Below are 23,673 nucleotides of genomic sequence, written 5' to 3' on the forward strand. Positions count from 1 at the left end.
TTAGAATCTCTTCTCACCTTTTTTCCTTACTAAAGGCAGAAGCATATACCAGGCATAGCTAATGCAGCAGGGACTCAGTATCTTGTCAGAATTGAGTCTTGTCCTGGTAACAGCCATGTTCTGCATGTACCCTCTTCCTAGGATTTTAGAATAAATAGGAGCGTTGAATATATTCTTTTTTTCTCTACAACTGAAGCTCATCTTAGCTACCTGCAAACTTTAGCATATAATACATAGCCTCTCACCTTTACTTTGAACCTAAAAAGATGAAACAAATGTTTGACAGTATCCCGAGTTAGTATCTGTGACTGTACATCAATACAGAGTATCTGCATACACTTAAAAAAAGATTATTTAACTCATACTGAATATTTCAGCTCACTTTTAATAGCAATATTATATTTTAACATCTTAAGTTTTCAGTTACTGTAAACTTCAGGTGTACCTCTAGATGTCATTTGCCTTGCTTCTCTTAATGCGTATTTCTACTATTAGACTGTTAGATCGTAAAGCATACAAATTAATTTATTTACTGCTAGTCATTTGGAATATTCTAAGATGTTAGACAGCAACCTTGCTTTAAGTGAATTCTGACCCTTAAATAGTATCTTACCTCATTTTCTTTAAATGAAGTCTGCATCCTCTAAACATGTTTATGTCTTGCAGACTATAAAGACTTGCTTGTAATCTGTAATATAGATCTATGGTGAGATCAATCTGCCCGTTTTATATTTTCATAATACAACTTAGTTTGAAATGCTGTTACTTAGTTTTTAAAATATTACACTCAGTTCTTCCATAGGATGAAGGATGATCTGTCACAAAATTCACTTGGCAATGTGTCTCTCTAGTAAGCCACGCTACTTTTGGTGGCTGTGCTGGGTCAAGATTGCAGAGTTAATGGCAGAGCTGATGGGCCGCGTGCGTGCGTAGGTGTCCTTGTACATTCGCTAAGGCCACCAGTCTGGCAGCACATCTGCTCTGACAAGCCAGAGCAGATACCTGATGGTGAAAAGTGCTTATTCTTGTAGGAACGGGAACCTCACTGCCTATAGGCAGGATGACACATGAAAGTTGCCAGGGTACACACGTCTGGAGAAGATGGATACGAGTGACCGTCCTACACAACTTTTTGGGCTAGAGTTAATGTCGATTCAGTGACACTGGTATATAAGAAATGTGCTTTAATATGCAATGTTGTCAGTTTTGCTAAATGCAGTGGAACAAGAATAACATTATACTGTTAAGATGCAAGGAATGAGACCGGTCTTGTTAAAGGGAATAGTACACAGGGAAGATCAGACCTCAGCAGGCAATGGAAAACAGGAACTAGTTTCAGCTAACATGCACCTGTACAATACTCATAAATTTTTTCAAATAATTATAAAGCATAGGCGCTTCCAGAATTGTGTCTCTGCATTTTCTTATTAACATCCATCTAAAAACCCTCTATATTCAAGTCTCCTGAAATACATACAAAATCCTCTAACAGTTAAGATTTCTTCTTCAGGACTTGATGTAGCCAATTAGATACTCTGGAAGCCTTTACCTGATTTGGAACAAAGGTAGTCATAAATGCTGGAAGGATGATGATTTGGACCTGTAGCTCAGCTACTTCAGCCTCCTTCTTTTCAGATCTGCTATGTTGGCATCAAGGTGGTATCCCATCAGATGGCATTTGCAAAGCTATCTTGTAGAAAATAAGCTTCTTAAAAGTCCTATTTTAAATCACATGCGGTTATTTTCATGTAGACTGAAAAATGTGTCTGGTTTATAAGCTGGTTAGTCATACAGGTGTGTTCACAGATTGTTTACCATTTGTCCTGTGTCAATAGGAAGAGACTGGGAAAATGGGCATAAGCTATGGCTGAGCAGACTCATACCTGTGCAAGACAACTTGGAAGCATTGGGAAACGTGGGATGGACATAAAACAACACCCATCTCTCAGCCACTAAAATATATACGACTTATATAACTGGCCTAGTTTTAGTGCCTAATTGGAAAGGATTTGCAACTCATGATCCTGAGTGAAGGGAACCATGTTTTGCTGGCCTGTCAGCCAGCTGAACTTTTGCGTAACTGACAGGGAATAAGCACTCTCCGAAGGACATCCCTCCCACCTAGCTGAAGCAGCCTGTGCTGTAGGCAGACTGGTTCCTGAAACTTACCTCGTTCAGATGCCTTAACTCTAGTCACAAAATTTGTGGCCAAAGGATGGCAACTCTAGCTGGTTAGTGTCCTAGCACTACTTAAATGCTTTGGAAGTGTGGGACCCTCTGTGAAACTGTACTGTACAAAATGCACTATTTACAGTCTAAAAGTCACTCCAATCTTTCACTGATCTGTTTAGGCTGAGGATTCACTTTTAAGTGACAGCTGCTATTCAAGATTTTGATTCAGGAAGGCAGTGTCAGCTTCTGACTTTGTTTAGTTTTTCTCATACAGTCTTTATGTATTACCTTCTAGATAGACCAGCAGTTTTGAAGTGAATTTGACATATTTCCCTTTTCTAATCCATGTATTTACAAGACATTTTTATACAATCTTTCCCTTAAACAGCTGTTAACAAGCTATGACCTAACCCAGCTGACTGGCACCCAAAACGAATCCTTGTTTAGTTTCTCTAACACAGTTTTCAGCTGATTACACGCACTCTGGAGATCTTCTTTCACCAGTACAGTGTCAATTAAATGGCCATACTGATCTTCAATGTACGCTGCTGAATTAATAATTTCCTGCTGTTCTTCATCCTGCTGATCAACATGAGAAGATGGTATGAGGTTTACAGCATGTCTTTTTAATTACTAGCATTTTAAAGTATATTAGCACAGTAACTCATTACTTTGAAAGGAAATGAAACGAGCTGCTACCATTAGGAAAGGGTATGTGAGATATTACAACTGAGATCAAGGAGCGGTATGCTACTGCTGGAATTTGGTAGGCTGTTTCAAAAATGCAAGAGATGATAGGGAGGGGGAAAAAACATGTTACAGGAGGGACGTAAGATGGTGACACTGCAGTTTATGACCTTAGAGTTGCTGCCTAACCTAACACCTGGAGATCATACTACTCAACAGTTGAAAAGGAATGCTGGACCCACTGTCCCCAAGTTCAATAATTTTAGGGGCTTACATGAAAACTTACCAAGTGAACCATGTTCTGCTATGTATAAACTCAAGCAGGTTACCCAAAGTAATGACATTATGCACTCTCAGTATTTCTGCTCGCATTTACATATCACTAATTTGCAGCTGGTCTAGGTTTGGTCCTTGTAAGACATCCACATGCTGCATTTTGTGTGATTAACAGCTTGGGTGGGTGTCACTCGGGAGGTTATCATTTGATGGGGCTGCTCATCAGAAATGTAAAATGATTATTAGTTTATCCGAGTTCAGTAGCAGCTTCCCCTGCTGCAGCCTTCAGTGATGTGCACAGAGCCACATGGAAGACGTGCACTTTGCTTCATGCTACTTATATAGTCAAATTTTAAGGGAGTCATTCATCTCATTCTGAAGTTCCAGCTGAAAGGCTACATGTGCACAGGACCCACTCTGACTCTTGTCATGGAAGAGGAGCTCTTCCATATCATAGAAATGCTAGCCCAAATACTTCTTTCATGTCTAAAAAGAAGAGATTAAGGTTACAATACTTACAAGGGGGGCTGAGATTTCTTCTGACATGGGAGATTTTAGGACATGTTTTTTCTTTTCTGGAATGAGAGGCTTCACAAAGATAACATAAGGCTTAAACTCAGGAGTCCTCAAGTGCTTTACTGCCTGTGAACAGATGTTTTTTGTTACACCATTTTTACATTTTGTTTGTTTGTTTGTTTTATGTCAATGACCTACTCAACAGTTCAACAGTTTCACTAGTACACACTGGTGTGAAGACCTGTGTACTACACATCTGACCACAGTAACTTTTTGCTCTTAAGATTAATGTCAGTGTCCTGGCTAGCTTACAAGAGTACATGAGCTTCCTAGAGCATGGTCTAACTACATACTTGCCTTGCTATGCACTGCGATACCAGGAACAAGTACATGGCAAGAGATACTGACAAAAAGTATTAAAAAAAAAAAATTGACTTGACAGGCAAGTTATGGTTTGCTTCGCTTAAGAGACCAAACACTGGAAACTTTAAACCTGGAATTGAGTGGTATTACAAGTCTTTTCCTAGCCCAGTTACAAAATCGGAATAAAAATTTTAAAGATTAACACCTGGTATGGAGGGATTAAGAGCAGGTATACTGGCACTGGTTACACTAGTAATGTTTCAGAGGCAATAGGAAGGAGCAAGAATGAAAAACCCATCCATGCTCTAAGTATTCTCTCTAGGACTTGAGCAGGCTAGGACAGTGATGCACATTTCTCCTGTGCATCAGCAAGGGAAAAATCCCACAGTGTGAACTGATAAAGTGTCATCTAGGCTGTATCAACAAGACATCTAGGAACTGTAAACACTGCACTACTTTCCAAAGAGCCCTACTCCGCTTAGCTAGCAGTCAGGCCACCTGCTACAAACACAAGTTCTGAGAGCATCACTGTTCTTTGCAGAGCAAGTAGCCACAAATGGTGAATAATACTCAGGCTGGCAGCCTAGTAAGAAATACTTGCTTTCTTTAAAATAAGCTGCAGAACTTACTTCAGGTACCACATCCACCAAACAAACCTTCTTTTTGGCCATCACGGACCGGATTGCCTCAAGACTTGTACCATACAAATTTTCTTTGTATTCTCCATGTTCCACAAATCTAAAAAGTCAATACATTTTTAAATACCATCCATAAATAATATTTAACTTACAACATTTGATAGCTGTTTCCTTAAGTCACAGTAGTCAAATGGGGCGGGGAGGGGGGAAAGGGGGTTTCTTTTTTCAGATTATTTTTTTCCTTCTGGTTTCTTAGTAGCAATAGTCTTCTTCACATGTCACTAATAGCTAGTCAGCACTACTGACAAATAGGGGAAGAAGCTGCATTAATTCACCTGACTGATGTTCAGGCCTATTAGGAGAAAGAGGATATTTTTCACAGAAAATAGAACAAAGCTGGCAAGGAAATGGACTCCAACTCTTCCATCTTCTGGGAGACTAGCCAAAAATCTGTACTTTCAGGAAATGCACTCAATCTTATAGAAAGTCCTTTATATCCACGGATTCAGTCTACAACACACTTTAAAGTTGCCTTATGGATAAAACTTGTTACCCATCATATTAAACAGGGAATCAGTAGGCCCAACTAAATACTTGGTTACTTGGAAACTTGGAACACTTGGAAAGTGTTACTTTCACTAGATTTGATTCTGATCAATCATACGACTTAAGATATGCAGGCTTAAATTCTAACTTATGATCCTCCTACTAGTCCTGTGTTGTTTCTAAATGGCTTCTTACTAAATTTCCGAGTTCACACTAACAGTCCAGACTGAATAAAGAGCTTTTTACTTGGAAAGCTGAACCCTTCAAATACAGCTAGTCCAACTTTACACCTGATTTTGGTATTCATATGATGTAAGATTTAACTAGCAATATTTTTGAAATACAGTCAATTATGCCAGTATTTTAAGATTAACTCACTTGTTTTGCTGCACATCTGTCTCAAATGATTGCTTAGAGACAAAATTGTATTCTACTCCCTCTTTCTCATGACTTTTCTTTGACCTGGTTGTATCTAGAAGAGAATGGAAGCAAGACACGGGAGACAGATCAGCCTTTGCAAACAACTATATTTTCTCTGTTTAGTTCCAGTCATAATTGATGTCATAATTTCTTTTAATAATTGTTATTACTGTAGGAGAAGCTTTGGTGATCACTTTACAAATCTATGCCTGGCCATAAAAGTGATGTCTGCCATTTTTTTTGTGTACGTGTTTAAATTCAAATAAAAATTACCCATGAGTTCTAGTGCTAACTAATTGAATGTCTGTCTGACAGATGTTTATTGAAAGTCTTAAATAACATATAAAGTGTGCTCTCAATGTTATTTTTTTGGTTTGCAAAAGTAGCTTGACGGGGAATACAAATATTGATGGATTTTTTTTTTGTGTCCAATATTTTTTTTTTTAGAAAATAATCCAGCAAAAAAGTTTCAGTGAAACTCTAGCCACAAACCCATGCAGCAGAATCATTCATTTCTCTATCACTGTGACTGGCTTGTTTGAACAGCCTAGATATACTAATCAACAATGTAAAATCTTGTAAAAATTTTGACTTGGTTTATTGCTGTCTACTTTTTTTTTTTTTTTTTTAAAAAGCTTTAGCTGGTATGATATTCTGAAGAAAAAATCATCCTCTTTTAAACACACATAATGTTTTGGCTGAATCTTAAGATACTAGTTTTTCACACTAGTTCTTCTTGCAATTTACAACCTTATTTTTTTCTTCCTGTATTCAGTTTCTCATTTTTTAATGGACACTGAGAAAATGCAATCTGTTCACTTGGGAAAACACAATTAAAAAACAAATCAACTGAGTTGACAGAATTCTGAAATGCATATGTGCCAAGTCATGTAGTGATCTATTCGGCCAACAAAGTATATTACAACGAGAAAAACAATTTCAAGTACTTCTAAAATATGCATATAATCAATAGTCAAAACACAAATTACCATTCACCAATGCAGCTAGCACTACACTATTAGACAGCATTTATGAAATAAAGTGGCAACACAGAAGTCAGTAAATTTTACTCACGTGGAACTGCAACACCATACTCCTGTGGGTTCTCTGACACAACCTTCTGCTTGAGCTCACTTAATTTGGCTCCCAAACAACCTAATAAAATAGAACTGACTGACAGATTTCTGTGTGGATTGAAATACGGGAAAGAGAATAAATAATACAAGTTCACCCTAACAATATGATACAGGAATGTGCTTGAAGAAACCTGTACATGAGAGACCTCATGACCTGCCACATTCTGCTTTGAAGAACGTCATCAGGAACAAACTGAATCCTTGAACAGCTGTTGGACAAGCATTTGTCCCGCACTAAGTCAGAAAAATCTGTAATCTTAGCAGTCAGCTTTATGAGATACCCTTGATTTCTATGACATCCTGGGAAACTGGCTTAACACAAAGCTGTTAAGCACACTGAATTAAAATTGCCTGCAAAGTTTTGTTAGATAATTCTAACATCTACTTTTTCATCAAGTGTTCTGACAGCCTAAGTATGCACATGTTTGAGTGAGAACCAATGGAAAGCAAATCAGAAAAATGAGAAGTGGGCCTGCATCATTATTTTTAGGAGGATTTGGTGAGTTTTCCTTGTTTTTCGGGGAGGGTGGGGGGGTGGTTTGTTTTTTTTTTTTTTTTAAATGTCATTTAAAATAAGAGAACAACTTCTGACCCAAACCAGAAAAACCTTAAAAAAAAAAAAAAAAAAGTAAAAATCCAAAACCACAAAAACCAAACCCAAACACCTAAAGAAAACCTCTTGGAGTGCAGGTGATAAGGGAAGAGGGAGATATGCGAAAGATTTTGAACCAGTTGTGTACCTTACCAATCAAAACCACCAGCCTCTGCTGTTCACCAGGCTGCTGCTGGTATTTCGTGACTTCTTCGTATGTTAGGAACTCTGCTGTGTCTGCCTGCTCTGCTTGCTTTCCTTCATTCAGACTGTTCTCTTTCTCTTTACGACTTAATCTAAAGCTCCTGCGTAAGCCAGCTGTAGAGGAAAACAAAAGGTCTATTAAATCATGTCTCCACTTACCTAAATTTTCAAGCTTGTTCAGCTAGAAGTTACTCTGTCTTTGAATAGGAGTTACTCTCACAATTTTTTTTTATAATCAAATCAGTGCACATATCTTACAGATGGAAAATTTGCATGCCGGTAGAAAACCAAGCACCCAATCTATAATAAAACGCCCCTCATATCACCTTGAGCTGCCAAGTGTTGGCTATGCCTAAGTTCAATTATGCCTCTGCACAAAGATAATCTAGTTTATGAATGTATGGGAAATTAACTCTAAAGTATATAAGCTAGTTTTTCTTTTTTAATGTGGGGGTGGTGGGGGTTTTTTGGGTTTGTTTTTTTTTTTAAGGGGTGTGTTAGGAAAGAGGAAAGGGAATTTGGTTTCTTACCTATGTACTGTCCATTGAAATATCCTTCACAGTCACAGTCTTCTGTAAATTAAAAAGCAGGGGGGATGAGGGTAAGGGCACAGGGGAGAGGAGAGTGAGAGGGGAGGAGGGAGATATCTTAAACAGTGCTTGCAATACAAGTCTGGCTCACTGGTGAGGGAAGAAGAAATTTTATATCCTGCATTATATGCACATGCTTTTCTAACACAAATATTAATGACACAAAAAATTATTTGCCTTGGCTAGTGGTTTATATTTTAAAAAATCCTTGATATCGATATTGCACAAGAGAATTTTACATCTTGGTATTTATGGTTCCCAGAATTTATGCTCTTCGGCATTCATTACATTTGATCAGTGCCGCTGCTAAAAGTATAATATTCAGACCTAAGTAAAAAAGAAGACTCTGCAAACACAGAGCTCTTTTTTTAATGTATGACTTTATAAATGGGTAGGATTGTGTAAGAATATTGCCTCTTCTAACATTTCAGTATCATTTGGGCTTGGAAAAGGAAATTGGAGATGACTGAAATATGAGCTCTAAAGACCTTCATTTTGACTAAGTTAAATTATCATTGCTTATTAATTCTTTATTAAAAAGGTAAAGATTTGATGCTTTTGTCAATGCATGTATATAAAATAATATGCAAATCTATATTAAAAAAAGCCAACCTACCCCTCCTCAAACTATGACCACTGCCAAGGCCCCTAGAAGTATGCAAAATAAACCCACAATACTTAGCTGCAAAACACTGTACTGCAGTCCTAAGATAAATACTGAGTTCTCATTCTTCCTGAAAGAGGGCTACCTGGCTTGTTAAAATTTAGGCACCTGTGCCCTGCAATATCCACAGAACTCTACTCATTTTAAGAGGGAGGCGTGTGGTTCTGGGACAAGCCCAACCATAGGCAAAAACATATGCAGCTTAAACCTTTAACAAAACGTGCCAATCCAGAGGAAGAGCTTTGTTTTTTAATGAATAGTTGCATGCAGGTATGTAATCAAGCAATGCCAATGTATACTCATAAAACATTATGCCCACATTAAAAGAAGATACCAGTAGCAATATATGCCTATCCATAGCTGAGACCAGAGCTATTTTTTGTTGTTGAAGGTAGGCTCTAGTTTCACACTTGCGCTTTGATAGGGTATGCCAGTCACGGCTAGCTAATTATAGAATATGATTAGTACTTTCACCGAAGTTGATGGAGTACCGATACTTGGAATATCGTTCTCAAGAAGCACGTGTAACGCGAAAAAAATCACAGCATGCAGAATTCAGCAGAGAATACCTGATATTTGGAAAAGCACGTGGTACAGTGACATATAAACTGCATGAGCCCCACACAGTTTCTCATAATGAAAATAACACAGAAAACAGTCCAAATGAATGTGAAGAAAAGTCAGTTTGGATTGATACAGGTGCTCTAAAATGTTAAACCCCAGTATTTATTTACTTTTTAAAAAATACCAGATACAAAGACTGCATTTAACTTGTAACTCTATCAACCTCACTAAGAAACCCACAGAACATGTAAATGCATTATCAGAAGACACAAATCTTTTCTCTGGAGTCGGGATTAAATTTGGAAGTTATCATTACCTAAGTCATCAATCCAAATTAAATTAGCTTAAATAATAACTCAGGAAGAAACAGCGGTAGGAACAAGATATATCTACCATCCCCTTTGCTCGGGGGCTTAGCAAGTGTTTTAGAAAATGCATTGGTTGTTTATATTCAGACAGAAAATGAGTTAGGAGGACAGTACCTACCTTTATCAGAAGACTGATCATCTGTAGTTAGCATGAAAGGCAGAGTTGGTATGATATTAAAAGACTGGCAAATGATTGAGTAAAATTAGAGGGAATGGAAAGGAAGGTTCTTCTGGTCTGATTTGCTTAACAGGCTTTTCTATCTTAACAAAAAAATAATGCAGTAATGTACCCCTATCAACTGATTAAAGACTTTTTTGCTAAAATTTAGTATTATAACCAGTTATCAGCTTAATTGTGTCGAGAACGCCTGACAAAAAGCCTAAGTAGCAATCCTCATTACATGCCTCCTAACATTGAATGTAATGGAAACTAATTTGGAAAAGCTTCATTTAAATGAGTAATGCTATTTTATAATTTGGTTGAGCACCTTCCCTCCTCTTCGTAGCATAAGAATACCTGTATCTCTTCATGAGATGTGCCATGCACCATGGGTCAGAAGTTCACTTGTATCACTGAAGAGGGACAATTTCCAGCTTCCTAGTCTACATGAGGGTGGCACTCCTAGCACAATGTCTGGCTTCACACAGTCACAGGGCTGCCTCACACATCAATAATAGCTGTGCTGAAGTACCCAAGAGCAACAGGAACATTATTTTCTGGGATAATACAGAACGTCTTCTGCCTTTCATCACTGACTAGCAATTTCATCACAAGTAGCAGTTTTTGTGAGAATAATTCACTGACAGAGGCTTCAGAGCTGTAAACATGAATCACTTTAAAGTCTACTTAAGACCAGCTCTGCAACGCTAAGCCTGAAGTGCAGATGGTATTGTCAGCTCCAGTGATTTTTATCCTCCTTAAAGCTACAGTTTATTTTCATACCAGCTTAGAGTCATTTTATGCACTTATGTAAGAATTTCAAGTAGTGTGCATCGAGTTACTTTTGCAGCTTTCAAGTTTCACACCGCAGTAAAAATGTGAACACTAGCAAGTTTTAAAGCATCTAAACAATGTGTAAGGCCTCATGTTCCTGAAAGTAGGAAGAGAGGGGTGGCCATGTTTTTTTCAAAACAATAGGCACTAGCAACACTGGATAAAGCTCAAACCCAAATCCTCTCATGTGGCCGCTTGCATCCATGCAAATCAATCAATGACAGATTACACAAAACATATTCAAACACATCATTATTGAAATAACGGAAAAATATTCGGAAGTTGGTATCGACTAAAACATCACTGAAAGAACAGAACAGACTTACATAATGGTTTCTTCACAGTTCTGGGATTCTGCAGAGTGCCTATTGTTCTTCTGTAAGTCAACCGTCTAAATAGAAAATAATTATATTTTAGCCATGTAAGCTCAGAATTATAAAGAATTTATAGCATGTTATACATATAGCATTGAAAATAAAGAATGAAATAGTGCTTTTCCTTGAAAAAATGCAAAATGTCTCCAATTCAACATTTTAAGACTTTTTCTTTAAAACTATGACAGTCCCAGATTGCTACTGGTAAGTGACTGAGAGAGAAGATTCTAAAACATTTTAGGTTTTCGTACATCAGAGCACAGAAATCAACAGCATGTTACTTTTATCAGTGTAATTTTTTTTCTATTTCCTTTCCTCTACCCAATCTTTTTTGAAAGACTGAGAAAACAACAACTATTCTATTCTATTATTCTAATTCTGCTGAGAATCCAACTTCTATTTGCCATTTTTACAAAGGATGGGCAAAATTCCTGCCTGCCACAATCCTAAAATTACTAACCTCAAAGAGAACTCAAAAGTAGATAACCCTTGTCCAAAATGATCACTGCAGCTATGCATACTCAGAAATTACCCACTGCCTTCCAGATCAGTTTGGAGTTTTCTGGGTTTTTTTCTAGTAAACAAACCAAGTTACCCAGCTTGTGTGAAAATGTAAGAACAGAGCATCAAGTAAAATTTTCTGAAGTGTCAAAATCATGAACCAGAGCTCAACTCCTAATCTCCCAGTCTTGAATTTGCTCAAAAAACCCCACCCCGCCACCCCAAAAACCCAACACCAAAAAAAAAAAACCCCTCCAACAAGTCAGCACAAAAATCCAACCCCCAAGAAACGCCTCACAGTTGGCAAAGAAAACCACATTTCCTTCCTAAGTGCTTTTTTGCAACAGACCAGCGTCCACAACAGACTAAAGAAGATGCTCAGGCATTTGCACAGTCACTCAGGGGAAACAGACACTGAAGAAATTTCTGTATTCTTGCACACACTGAAACGTAGTTTACAACATGTGAAAAAAAAAGGAAAAAGAAAAAAAAACCCAAAGGACTGCAGTGCAGCAGCATCTGTTGACATACATGCACGCACAGGAAGAGGGATACAGCTGTTCAGACGGAACTGGCCTAGTATTTCAAAGAAGCATTCCTATAGTGAAGTGTGTGTTAGAGTGGAGAGTATATTAGAAACCTTATGCAAATCTTGGGGGCCAGCAACAGAATCAGACCTGTTTAATTCTTAGACAGCCCACCTTTGTAACACCTACAATCCAAAGAAGACACATCCAGTAATTTGGAATAAGAATCACACAATGAGACCAGTGGCCTAAATCAGATTCCGTCTTAAATATAAGACTTTGTACTGTAAATACAAGACTTGAGGGATATTTTTGCTTTAGAAGATACACATATCTTGCTGCAAAAACAAAGAAGCTTCAAGCTCTAGAAGGTATCCAGGTCCAAGCTAAATACTCTCTTGGGAGCCAGAAGAAAGATCAGATACACTTTTTTGACTACTACCACATGAATAAATTCAAAATTGTTACAATAAATCAGCATTTCCTCTTATATTATGGAAGTACAAGTCTGTGAAATACAGCGTCTCCATAAGCCAAGAGGGTCAAGAGACTGATATTACACATTTCATTTCATACATGTTTGTTTAGCAAGTGCTTCTGTCTTCATGCTACAAAGCAGAAGTCTATGGCAAACTAGCCAAGGAAAGCTAGGAAGTTTATTGTATAATTGGAGAAGATGGAGCGGTTTAGCGCTTTCCTCTAAGCATCTGGTATTCACCCGGGCATGATCCTGCCCTTCATTTCCTGTGAAAAAAAGTAGCATAAAAACCAGTGTGACACTGTATGCGTGAAAAAAAATTCTGTAATCTTCATTGACAAACCTTTCTTGGAACTGTTTTGAGGGGATCAAGCCTGCTCTGAGGTTGGTATCTCCAACACGCTTTGCTTGCCACCATGTGGGATCATCTTGGCTTACAACTTCTAGGATGTGTCGTCTCTTAAATGGCAGCCCAGCCTCCTGGCAGGGAATGGCTCTGTCTTCTTTGGGATTATAGCAGAAAAGCGCCCTCATAAACACCTTTAAAAGAAAGTAACACATCCTTTCTTCTTGTCTTATTTGGAATTTCAAACTAACTTTAAAAGGCTTCCCCAATGCTTACACTGCTAACTGTATATACTCTTCATCTCTCCTTTATGCTTTACGGTACTCAAAAATACTGAAACCTAGCAAGCTGCATCTGTATTTTGACTTACTTATGCAGAAAAATAAACTAACTTTCAAGCACATACCCAGTCATTAGGTATTGGCATTGTGGAACGTAAGACTCAAAGATCAAAGTCCCAAGAAACACAATTCACAGTCTATGCAAGTACAAAATGCAACAAAGGCAAAAAAAATTAAGGGGATGGAGAAAACAATAAAAAGGGATTTATGGCAAAGTTGCCCAATTATAAAGACTGTCCTTAAAATATTCCTTTAATGCATCAAATCTAGTATTCGACTTGGATTTGTATCTTACCACTCTTTAACACATCACAGTAGAACTACTTTTAAAAGTGATTTGCAGGGCTTCAAGGAAAAATTTGGCAACCGAGAGCAGGGAAGCAGAAATAGAGGTTGACAGAGGAACCCTCTAAGGGACCAGTTGCACAGGAAGTCATTGCTGATCAAGGAGGGCAAATGAAGCACTCGGAGGTGTGTTGGTGTTTGCAGTGGGCTAATGGGGTGAAACGATGAACACAGCTCTGTTTGCCAATAGGTCTGTTTTGACTCAAGCGAGTGGCAGAATGCCCAGAGATAATGGACAGATAGCAGCTGTCATGGAAAGAGGAGACTGGCAGGAACACCAACTTTAATTACGTCAGCAAGAAGGGGAGGCTAGATTTCAGAAATGCTATGAAAGAACGTGTGCCAAGATGATGAAGAAGAGAGAAGTCATCTAAGTAATACTACTGAATAAATGGGCACTGCATTTTACAACAAGAAACTGCTCTACTATCTTTCTAGTTCAATTATGGGTCTGTGACGCTCCTCACTGAAACAGCAGGAATCTTCCATTTACAGAGATGCCAGCATTGTGTAAATATGAAAACACGTGCTTCAGTATTTCATTATGTTGCATACCTTGCTGTCTTTTAGACGATCCTCTTCTTTGATGGCTGGAATTATTTTTAGTGTTATTGATCCCTGAGACTGAGCCTGAGAGAGAGAGAAATGTTTTTTACTTTGAAAGCAGGACAAGGATGCAATGCAGGCTATTCAAGTTCCAGTTTAGGAGCCAGCGTCTGTCTCTTTTTTCTCAGAACTTTAACAGGCCAAGCTAATCCACTATTTAACTTCATTACAGAGACTATCATGATGTTCCATGAATCCTCCACAACAGTGTCTTCCCCATGGAGACATCCACAGTAACTACTTGGCTAGAACACAGTTAAGACCTGCATTAAAATTCCTTCATTTGCTTTTAGCAACCGCATTAATTTCTGGATTACAGTTTGCAGGGCATTAAATACTTCTGTGGCGTTTAGTACGACACTAACAAGTTTTTGCAGACTAACGGTTTGAAAGCGTTCCTTTGAAAAATATTGTTGTATTTTCTCACATAGTGGCTAACTGGTTAGGGTGAAATGTAAACATCTACAAAGTAAACATCTACTTTCACCCAAAATCTTTGCTAGTAAATTTCAATTATTAGTTATAGTAAATTAAAAAGCACTTCTACGTGCTTTGGAAAGCTAGAATAGGTTTATCTGATCTATTTGGGATGCCTCATTTTGGACGAGATGAACTGTGCCCTAGAGAAGCCTGCTATTCTGCACAGATTAAAAAGGAAACCTGGACAATCAGTTTGGACAACCATTTGTAGCTCTTCCTCAAAAAATAAACATGAAAAGGAAACTATTACATTGCAGGCATTTAAAATGGGACAGATGAATAGCACCCCAGGGTCCCCACAAACAAAACTACACAGCATTTCAAAATACGATTTTGATCTCCTCCCACCCCAAGTTAAAAGCAGTCATTCTCCTTATTCAGGATTATTTTGATCTAGATTTAAATTAGGTGATGGAACTGATGCCAGATACTTCCGTCTCCCCGTGTTGCCGTTCTCCTTACTGTGTCCCTAACTCCACTCCACACCAAGACAAGGGGGAACTAAGCCACAAGAGGGGAGTCAGAGACAAATAAGCGTAAGAGCTACAACGCTTCCTGCAACGCAGCGCGCAGCCCACAGATGGGGAGGTTTAGGAAGAGTGACCAAGATTTGCGGGCATTAATGTTACAGAAGCTTGAAGCAAGAATTTGCTAATGTTGCAAGGAATCTGCTGGTGAAGAACAGACTGACAGCTCTGTTGGACACAAAGCTGAGACTTTCTTCAGCTTCCTAACGTACCGTATTATGAACCGACTGCTTATTGCAATTTCATTGTCATAAACAAAGCATGAAAGGGAAGTTCTTGACAGAGCAACATGTAACTTTCTATTTCTGTCTTACTTGGTACCGATTCAGTTCACAGAAGTTTCTGAAGTCAAAGGGAGAAGACTAATCTACTGGGAGAAGAAAAACTCTTAATGCAAAGACAAGCAGGGATTGCATTAGCTCTACACATATTTTGAACTCATGGTTAAATTTCATCATCTGTTGTAATTACTAGATAGTCAACAGAAAAAAATCTTGAAATGCAAATCAGTGCAGACCAAAATCTGACTTATTTCTTCCGGTCGTTTGTGAAGCACAGTAATACCATTGACTTCTCTTAGTTCATCTCCAACATGGACAAGACCTGAAAAGATGGTAAGGAAATTAAAATAAGGCTACAGACTGGAAAGCACCACTCCTCTGATGTCCGACCTCAGTCAATAGCATGTACCCCCTCTCCTCCCTCCCCCAGGTTAATGGATTTCCTACCAGAGCCAAATGCTTCTGCGGCAGTGTGCTCTGAAGTCTCCTGCCCTTATTCCACACGGCATTTTTTTTTCACCCAGCACAGTCTCACAGGAGACCAGCATGGAAATAGAGAACATGTGGCAAGATACTCTGGAAAAAATTACTGCCTCTACATTTGGATCAGCACTAAGAATGCAAAACTGGCACAGTTTCATGAGGGTGATCAAATCTTGTAGAGTCAGGGGACACACTGCTGACTTAAAAAGGCAGGAATGACATGGCTGTCAACTGACAGATCAAACAGTCCCAGAAAGAATGTTGGACTATTTTTTTTTTTTTTAAGCAAGCCATGAAGAAGCCCTTGCAAGTTTTAGGTTTGTTTACCCAGTTCAGTAAGAAATGTTGTACTTGTGTTGTATAACTACTGTTAACTGACATAAAAGAATCTCTCAGTAAAACAAACAGAAAACAACACAATATACTGAATAAACCAAGATACTAGATTAAAGGTAAAAAACATTGTTTTCTTTTCTTTCTTCTAAAGCTTAGACCTACTTCTCCCATCCCTGTTGGCATTTTTTCCTAGCGGCTATTTCAGAGAAAAACGTATCTAATTAAATTAGTAGATTACTGATGAAATACAGAAATGCTAAGTGCATACTCATCATTTCACATTACATTTATCAGATTACACTAATTTGAAGAATGATAATGATCAAGAAGCTGTAATTAGCTAATATTTTTTCATCACAGTAATTAATTTTGGGATTGCATTACCTGTATATTAAAAAAAGTGCATGAGCCTTGGAGTCTATAAATCTCATATAAGGCCAATTCAGCTTATTTAATAAAATCTGGATGATCACCTTCTACAAAACGGAAGGTAAAATACTGCATGCATTAACCCTGTAGATCCCGAAAGCATGCTGAATGACAGCCTATGCACGTAAGTGTCTCCTGCCACTACACACCTGAAATTCAGTTGTCAAGTGACAACTGAATGTAGGCTCCCTTTACAGTCAATAAGGAAGAAAGGCAATTCCAGCAGTGACCTATCCCATTCTAAAGCTTGTTGGGACGATCTGTTCTCCGGCAATGTCCATCTCCCTCCACGGACTACACAGAGAGCCTACATACTAGTTCAGACTTGACATCTAACAGTTGCCTATTAAGATTTTGATAGGTTGTTGTCTTTTTTAACAAATAGTCTATACATATATTAAACACCCTTGTCCAAAGGACTGGTTTAGTTAGAGATTGTCGCTCCAGGTACATGTATATGGTCCGTGTGCACATGCATAGTTTTGGAAATTTTAAAAACGGTTTACAAATGCAATTTTAAATCCCCTTTTCTTCAGAAATTTACCACTGCGATCAGCTGCACCACCTCTCATGATCCTTGCTACAATCACAGCTCCTGTATGCTCATCTCTTCTGATGGTAGCTCCCTGAAATAAAACATATCCCCCCACCCCCCCAAGAAACCATCATAAGAAATTTGCTTAGAATATAGTAAGCGGTGAAATAACATGTAAGCTAATGTGTCTTTTAAACTGGAATTAATTCGTTCTATAAATTTTGTCTTCCTCCTTGACAATTTTCACCATTATTCAGCTTTTGCCTGTGCCCATGTCATGCGATCGTGGGAAGGTGCACACACCTTCCTTCCTGCCAACTTTGCCAAGTGCTTACACTACCTACATTACTGCGGTGATCAAAGTCACTCAAGTGTGCAAAACAGAATTTCTTAAAACAAGCTTTCCCTATGTGTCTTCTGAATCTTTATACAATACAGCCAGCACTTTTACATGTAAAAGCAAGGAAAGCAAAGTCATTAGATTTTTTTTTTCCCTTCTCCTACCTCTGCTGGCAATATAAAGCTTTAATCAGGAATTAAATCACTGGTCTCTTCTACTACCATCATACACAAAAAGCACGTTAGCAGATTTCTTCCCCCAACACAACTGTTTCTTCTTAGGAAATCAATTCTTCCATTTCCATTTATATAAAATTAGTACCTTGTCAATATAATGTTTACATACAGCTATCAAACATACTTTTACCATACATCACTGACTTTCATGCAAATGAAGGTATTAATTCACTGAATGTTAGCTACAATATGAAAAGAATTAACGTGTGTAATAAGCATACAGAGATCGTGTTCCTGTGTTAACTGGTGTTATAAACCCATGCCTATAAAGTGCCTCATGCAAAATTGTGAAGGTGTATTTACCAAAGTGTTCTTTTTATGTTATTTTACTAGCTTCAGAACACTCCTAGTTTTTGCAGACTATCTGATGACATCTTCAGGTATCTCCTCCATACTCACAATAATGCTTTTGTACTAGAGTCTTACGACTAGAGATGGGTTATCTTATATGTACCAAGGGTTCTTTATTTTTCACTAGCCGAACAATTTTCACTGATTCCTCATCAAAATCATCATCAAAGTTATCGGGTAGAGGTGGAAGGACTGGGTCAAAGTTCTTCTGTGCTACAGTGTCATGTACTACAAGCATTGCCTGCATAAAGGAAATAAGAAACAGTAAGGTAATGGGGTAATATTACAGTTTCCAGTTCTCATGTTTCCAACATTACAGAAAACTTAAACCCCTTCACACCCTCACCATAAATCCCCCAAAAAAGAGTTAGCAATTATCTTAACCATCATGTAAACTATAAATTGGTATATGTCGATATTTAAAGTAAATCCAGGCAATAACAAAGCTCAGCCTGAATAAACTTACAGAATGGAGGTGGACTGTGGAAAGCAAAAAGTTGAGAAATGGCATCCTTTTCTCCTCCCTCAGAAAATATTTAAGGAGGGGAGGGAAGACAACATGGTGCATTATGCATGAAAGGCCTACGCTCTGTCTTCTCAATCCCCTTTGCATCCTAAAGCCTGTGCAGGAAATCACAGTGGCACAGAACTACAGTTTGTAGGAGGTTTTTCCTTTCTCTTAGGGACTATTCCTCTTAGGGAGTCCCTCTTAGGGACTTGCTCTCTTAGGGACTGTAACTTTCCATTACAAAATGTTCTGCTGGAATTCTGCAAAGGAATTTCATTAAGGTCTCTGGTGTGTTTTTTACCCTGAGATGTGGTGTTGACAACAGCTGAAGTAGCTCTTTTTCTTCATTATTCACTGGTGCAGTCTGCAGTTCTTCTATTACCTTTAAAATAAAATTGACAACCTCAAAATAAAAGGAGTCCTCCAAATAAGATCATATATTTGCAAGTGAGTGTTTCCGGTAAGTGTTTGCCAACCTCTGTCATCCTGCAAAGCAGTGTGCACAGATCAAAACCAATCCCAATCAACAGCCCATGAAACCTAAAAGAAATGAAAGCTTCTTCATCTATTTTATTTTCATTAGATAGTGCAGGAAGGCATCATCAGAAATCAGGATCCTAGCCCCTAAGCATACATTTTAAGAGTGATTCCGCCAATATAATTTCAGGAATGAGTTCTGAAATTTTAAATTCTATATGGAATCTGTAAGTGATACGTGAAACACCACTCCTGTGTTTGCACGATGATAAAGGAGTTTAATCCTCTCTGTAACCAGGTACCATTACCCATGTGGAACATGCAAAAGTTCCCTTGTTCCCCTGCAACCCTGCAAAGCCTGGATACTAAAATGTGCCCTGGAGTCTCAAGCCTTCCAAACAAAAACATTAGAGAAATAATAGAGGGACTTTTGGACTAGGCTGGTTGGGTGGGAGGAGAGAGAAGGAGGGGGAAGGAGGAAGAAGGGAGAAGGGGTTGAGGCAAGAGAGATTTCCTTTCCCTGTAAAGGGTTCTAGATATGGAAGTCGTGTAGTCCTGTATAAAACTTCTCCCCTGCTGTTCAGAAGATGGTAATTTTGTATGACTTGACAAGCAGCAGTGCCAAAACTTTTATGGAGGCAGTAGGCTATTTGTGTGAAAGGAGAGGGGGTATGCTGCAGGTTAAGATGGGGCAGTGGGGTCTCCTGGCTTTGCAAAGGGAAGAATTCTAGCTCCCAAACCTTCCACAGCCCTTTGCTATGCTTTGGAAGGAAACAGGCACAAACCACTTGTAGAGAGCTGTCAAAGGCAGTATAAATTTCACTTTTTCAGGTACATGGCACATTACAAACAAATCTAAGACACAACTTTGCTCTGTGAACAGATGGGGGGATTAATTATTTGAGAGCAGCCCTGCCAAGAAGGACTTCAGGATACTGGTGGATGAAAAAATCAGATACGTTATGGCAATGTGCGCTTGCAGCCCAGAAAACCAATCGTATCCCAGGATGCATAAAGAGAAGCACGGCCAGCAGGTCGAGGGAGGTGATCCCCCCCCTCTACTCCGTTCTCGTGAGACCCCCTCACCTGGAGTACTGCACCCAGTTCCAGGGTCCCCAGTAAAAGACAGACATGGACCTGTTGGAGTGCATCCAGAGGAGGACCACAAAAATGATCTGAGGGCTGGAATACCTCTCCCATGAAGAAAGGCCAAGAGAGTTGGGGTTGTTCAGCCTGGAGAAGAGAAGGCTCCAGGGAGACTTCATTGTGGCCTTTCCTATAAAGGGGGCTTAAAAGAAAGATGGAGAAGAGCTCTTTACCAAGGCCTGTAGTGACAGGACAAGGGGCAGCAGTTTAAACTGACAGAGAATCATAGAGAATCAAGAGGGCAGATTTAGACTGGATATAAGGAAGAAATTTTTTACGATGAGGGTGGTGAAATGCTGGAACCGGTTGCCCAGAGAAGTTGTGGATGGCCCCACCATTGGAAAAAAACTTTTGTTCAAAGACAAGCTGGACAGGGCTTTGAGCAACCTGATCTAATGAAAGGTGGCCTTGCCCATGGCAGGGTGGTTAGACTAGATAATCTTCCAAGGTCCCTTCCAACCCAAACCATTCTACGTGAACAGCAACGCTGGTTGGGTTGTAATAGATTTAAGTCCTTAAGACTGAATGCTTAGCTGGGATAGTCTATTGCCAAAAAAGGACTGAATGCTTTTTGCAGCCTCTCCCTTGCGAAGGCCATTAAAAAATATCCTTTTCTTCTACTTGCCTGTGTCTGTCTTCACTGGACATTTAATAACATGATATTTTTGAGCGCTCATTTCCTTGATCAATCATGAGTGAAACTAGCCAACAGATTCCAAAACCAGTTGGGGAATATGTACACATACAGCACAATTGTAAAGCTTTGATTGTTAGAAAAGCAGGCTTAAATAATAGGAAAATAAGGAGACAAGAATTTTTACTCACATCTTCAACTAATCCTGCTGCACTATGTAAAACAGGAGTTGGACTCTGTCTTTCATAATGACGGAGTTTTTCATGAATCTGAAAAAGATTATTCAGGTAGATTACTACAGAGAGATACAAAACTTCCTAAATATACCTGCACTGGAATATTTTTATATATAAGGAATATAATCTTTCTGAGATAAGTGTCAGAAAAATAACCTCTCTTGGGGTTATTTTTGTTTTGTTTAGGAGTCTTTTAGTTTTCTTTTTGCTCATGCTAGTTTCACTGACAGAAAATCTGTTAAGACTTCAGCAGCATAACAGGAAAAGTGAAGCCATCTCACACTGCTTTTTATGGGACATTGTAGCTGCATTTTGGCAATCAAGGCAGAAATGGTTTTTCTGAACAAAATATGTTAATTATCAACGAATGTTCTTAACGTTTGTGCTTAAATAAATACATGCTTTGGTCAGTATAGAAGTCTACCAAAAAAAAGAAAAAAAGCTTTGGCAAAGTAAACGGTTGAGAAATCAAGGGAACAGAGAATAAGTAACCTGTAAGGATAATGTACGTTCATAAATGAACTTTTACCTTCATCAGGTAGCTGAGACTCTTTTCACTGAAGACATCCCTAAGGAATCCCATTTCCTCTTTATGATTTGAATCAGGTCTTAGCTGAGATGTCAAAAGGGCCAAAGTTTCATGCAATCCTAAATTTAAATTCAAGACAGAACAAAAGCTTTGTAGATAGCATGTCTCATGGGATCTTCTATTGCAGACTTAACATCAGCTACATTTACTTGGGTACCATCTTGGTGATCATTAGGTTTGCAGAGTGATTTGTGCTTATCTTCCGCTCATTTTGTAATGCTCCCTTCTTAAGTGGCAAACAAAGCTAAGATATAACGTATATCATATTAAGGCAAAAGCTACCAATGCAATATGTATTTTAAAGACATTACTTTTGAAGTTTCCCCTTTCATGTTAATTACTCTTTGTTTCTAGAACAGCTAGCCTTCTAACAAACTTTAAGAGTGCCGCAGCAGACTCACAAAATGACTGAACTACCTCCTTTGTTGCACAGCTACCAGCTCTACTTCCAAAGCAACTTTGCTTCCAAGTGTTATCTTGCCCTTTCTACCTCTGAGGCACCTGGCAGAAGTCAGGTCTGACCAGAGGAGGAAAGAACTGGTGTAGATTTCCCCTGCAGTGGAAGCAAACCTTGTGGCTAGTTTTCTAAGAAGTGCTTAAATCAGTAATATCCCAATTTTGCAGTGCACAGGGACAGACAAATGTTAGGTTTTTCCTGGTGGACCATGAATGGGAAAACAAACGAAACAAACACGCTCCCCTCCCCCTAAAAAAGGTGGGGGCTAAAATCTGCTTCTTTGGCTATTTTCTCCGTGATCTTTAGAGTGCATTTGGATCCAGGAGACTCAAACTCACTTCTGCTTTAAAACTCAGTATCATTAGCGTACATGACTTCACCCTGGATAGCATACTGGAGAAGCTGGTTAGCAAGCCTTGAATGGAATCACTGGTTTTTAAGTCAAAAGGAAGAATATTAACAAAGCTTACCAACACCTATTCAGAAAATATTAAGAAGTGGCACAGCAAGCAGCAGAGATATAAGGGCTGATCTTTAATAAGCATGCATAGAAGCCAGTGTTACACTGAGAGGTCCAAGTTTGTCCATAGCAACCTGGCTGCCAGCATATATTTAGGGGCTCTAAGGTTCTTATGAAACGAGGTGTTTCCTGAAATCTGACTAATTTACTCATTTCCACCCTTTATACTCCACCTTCCTCATTTTCTTTTAGGTAACTGCTAAGAGATCTAGTTGAACTATCTTAATTCTATTTTATTTAACTCCCGTTTGAATTCATTCCCTGTGTGCAACACATACACTAAGATTTCAGTCACCGGTCTGTTGAAAGCATGCAGATTAGTTACCTGAGTCTTCCGAAAGCACTGGCATGGCTTTGTTCTTACTCTTAGAGACAAATGTTCAACTTAAATCAACACGATTGTTTCTTCTTTCTGGACTGCGATTCAGAGGCAGTCCTGAAATGAGCAAAGATAATACCTAAGCTCAAGCATGCGAGAAAAATGGCAATCATGTAAAAATAGTAAATTCCTAGTACATCTTTCTCTCAAGTGTTCAGTTTAACCTGAATCAGGCAGAGTCCTGCAGTTACTCTGCTACGCAAGTAACAACATGAAAAATATTATGTTATATAATAACCATATGGTATCTTAGATAAAGCTTGATGCTGACGAGAACAGATGCTTCCCTATTTTATTCTCAAGATAGACAGTTGTAACTGTCTGAAAAGACAGAAAAGAAAAAAGCGTGCCGCAGAATGGATGTCTAAAAGCACCGATAAACACCATATGCACAGAAATAGAGAGCATGCAGGAAGATGCCGTCACAACAAGATGTTCATCGGCTTCTTAAAAGCACACCACAAAGGAATCTACATCCCCC

General features: G+C 38.7%; 1 protein-coding gene across 1 annotated transcript; it reads right to left on the reverse strand.

Annotated features, from left to right (window-relative positions):
• Positions 1 to 770: 770 nt before the first annotated feature.
• Positions 771 to 23,212, reverse strand: MPP3 (MAGUK p55 scaffold protein 3). The gene is made up of 18 exons (XM_009482411.2): positions 23,139 to 23,212; positions 21,777 to 21,895; positions 21,203 to 21,280; positions 19,056 to 19,136; positions 18,350 to 18,487; positions 17,329 to 17,410; positions 15,773 to 15,858; positions 14,198 to 14,272; positions 12,954 to 13,150; positions 11,057 to 11,121; positions 9,855 to 9,875; positions 8,081 to 8,122; positions 7,500 to 7,664; positions 6,693 to 6,773; positions 5,577 to 5,670; positions 4,644 to 4,752; positions 3,655 to 3,777; positions 771 to 2,751 (listed from the first exon to the last, which is right to left on the reverse strand). Exons 1-18 carry the CDS (start codon positions 23,161 to 23,163, stop codon positions 2,572 to 2,574), a joined length of 1,761 nt encoding a protein of 586 aa, XP_009480686.1. The 5' UTR covers positions 23,164 to 23,212; the 3' UTR covers positions 771 to 2,571.
• Positions 23,213 to 23,673: the final 461 nt, after the last annotated feature.

Source organism: Pelecanus crispus, chromosome 18 (assembly GCF_030463565.1).
Source record: "Pelecanus crispus isolate bPelCri1 chromosome 18, bPelCri1.pri, whole genome shotgun sequence".
Lineage (NCBI taxonomy): Eukaryota > Metazoa > Chordata > Aves > Pelecaniformes > Pelecanidae > Pelecanus > Pelecanus crispus.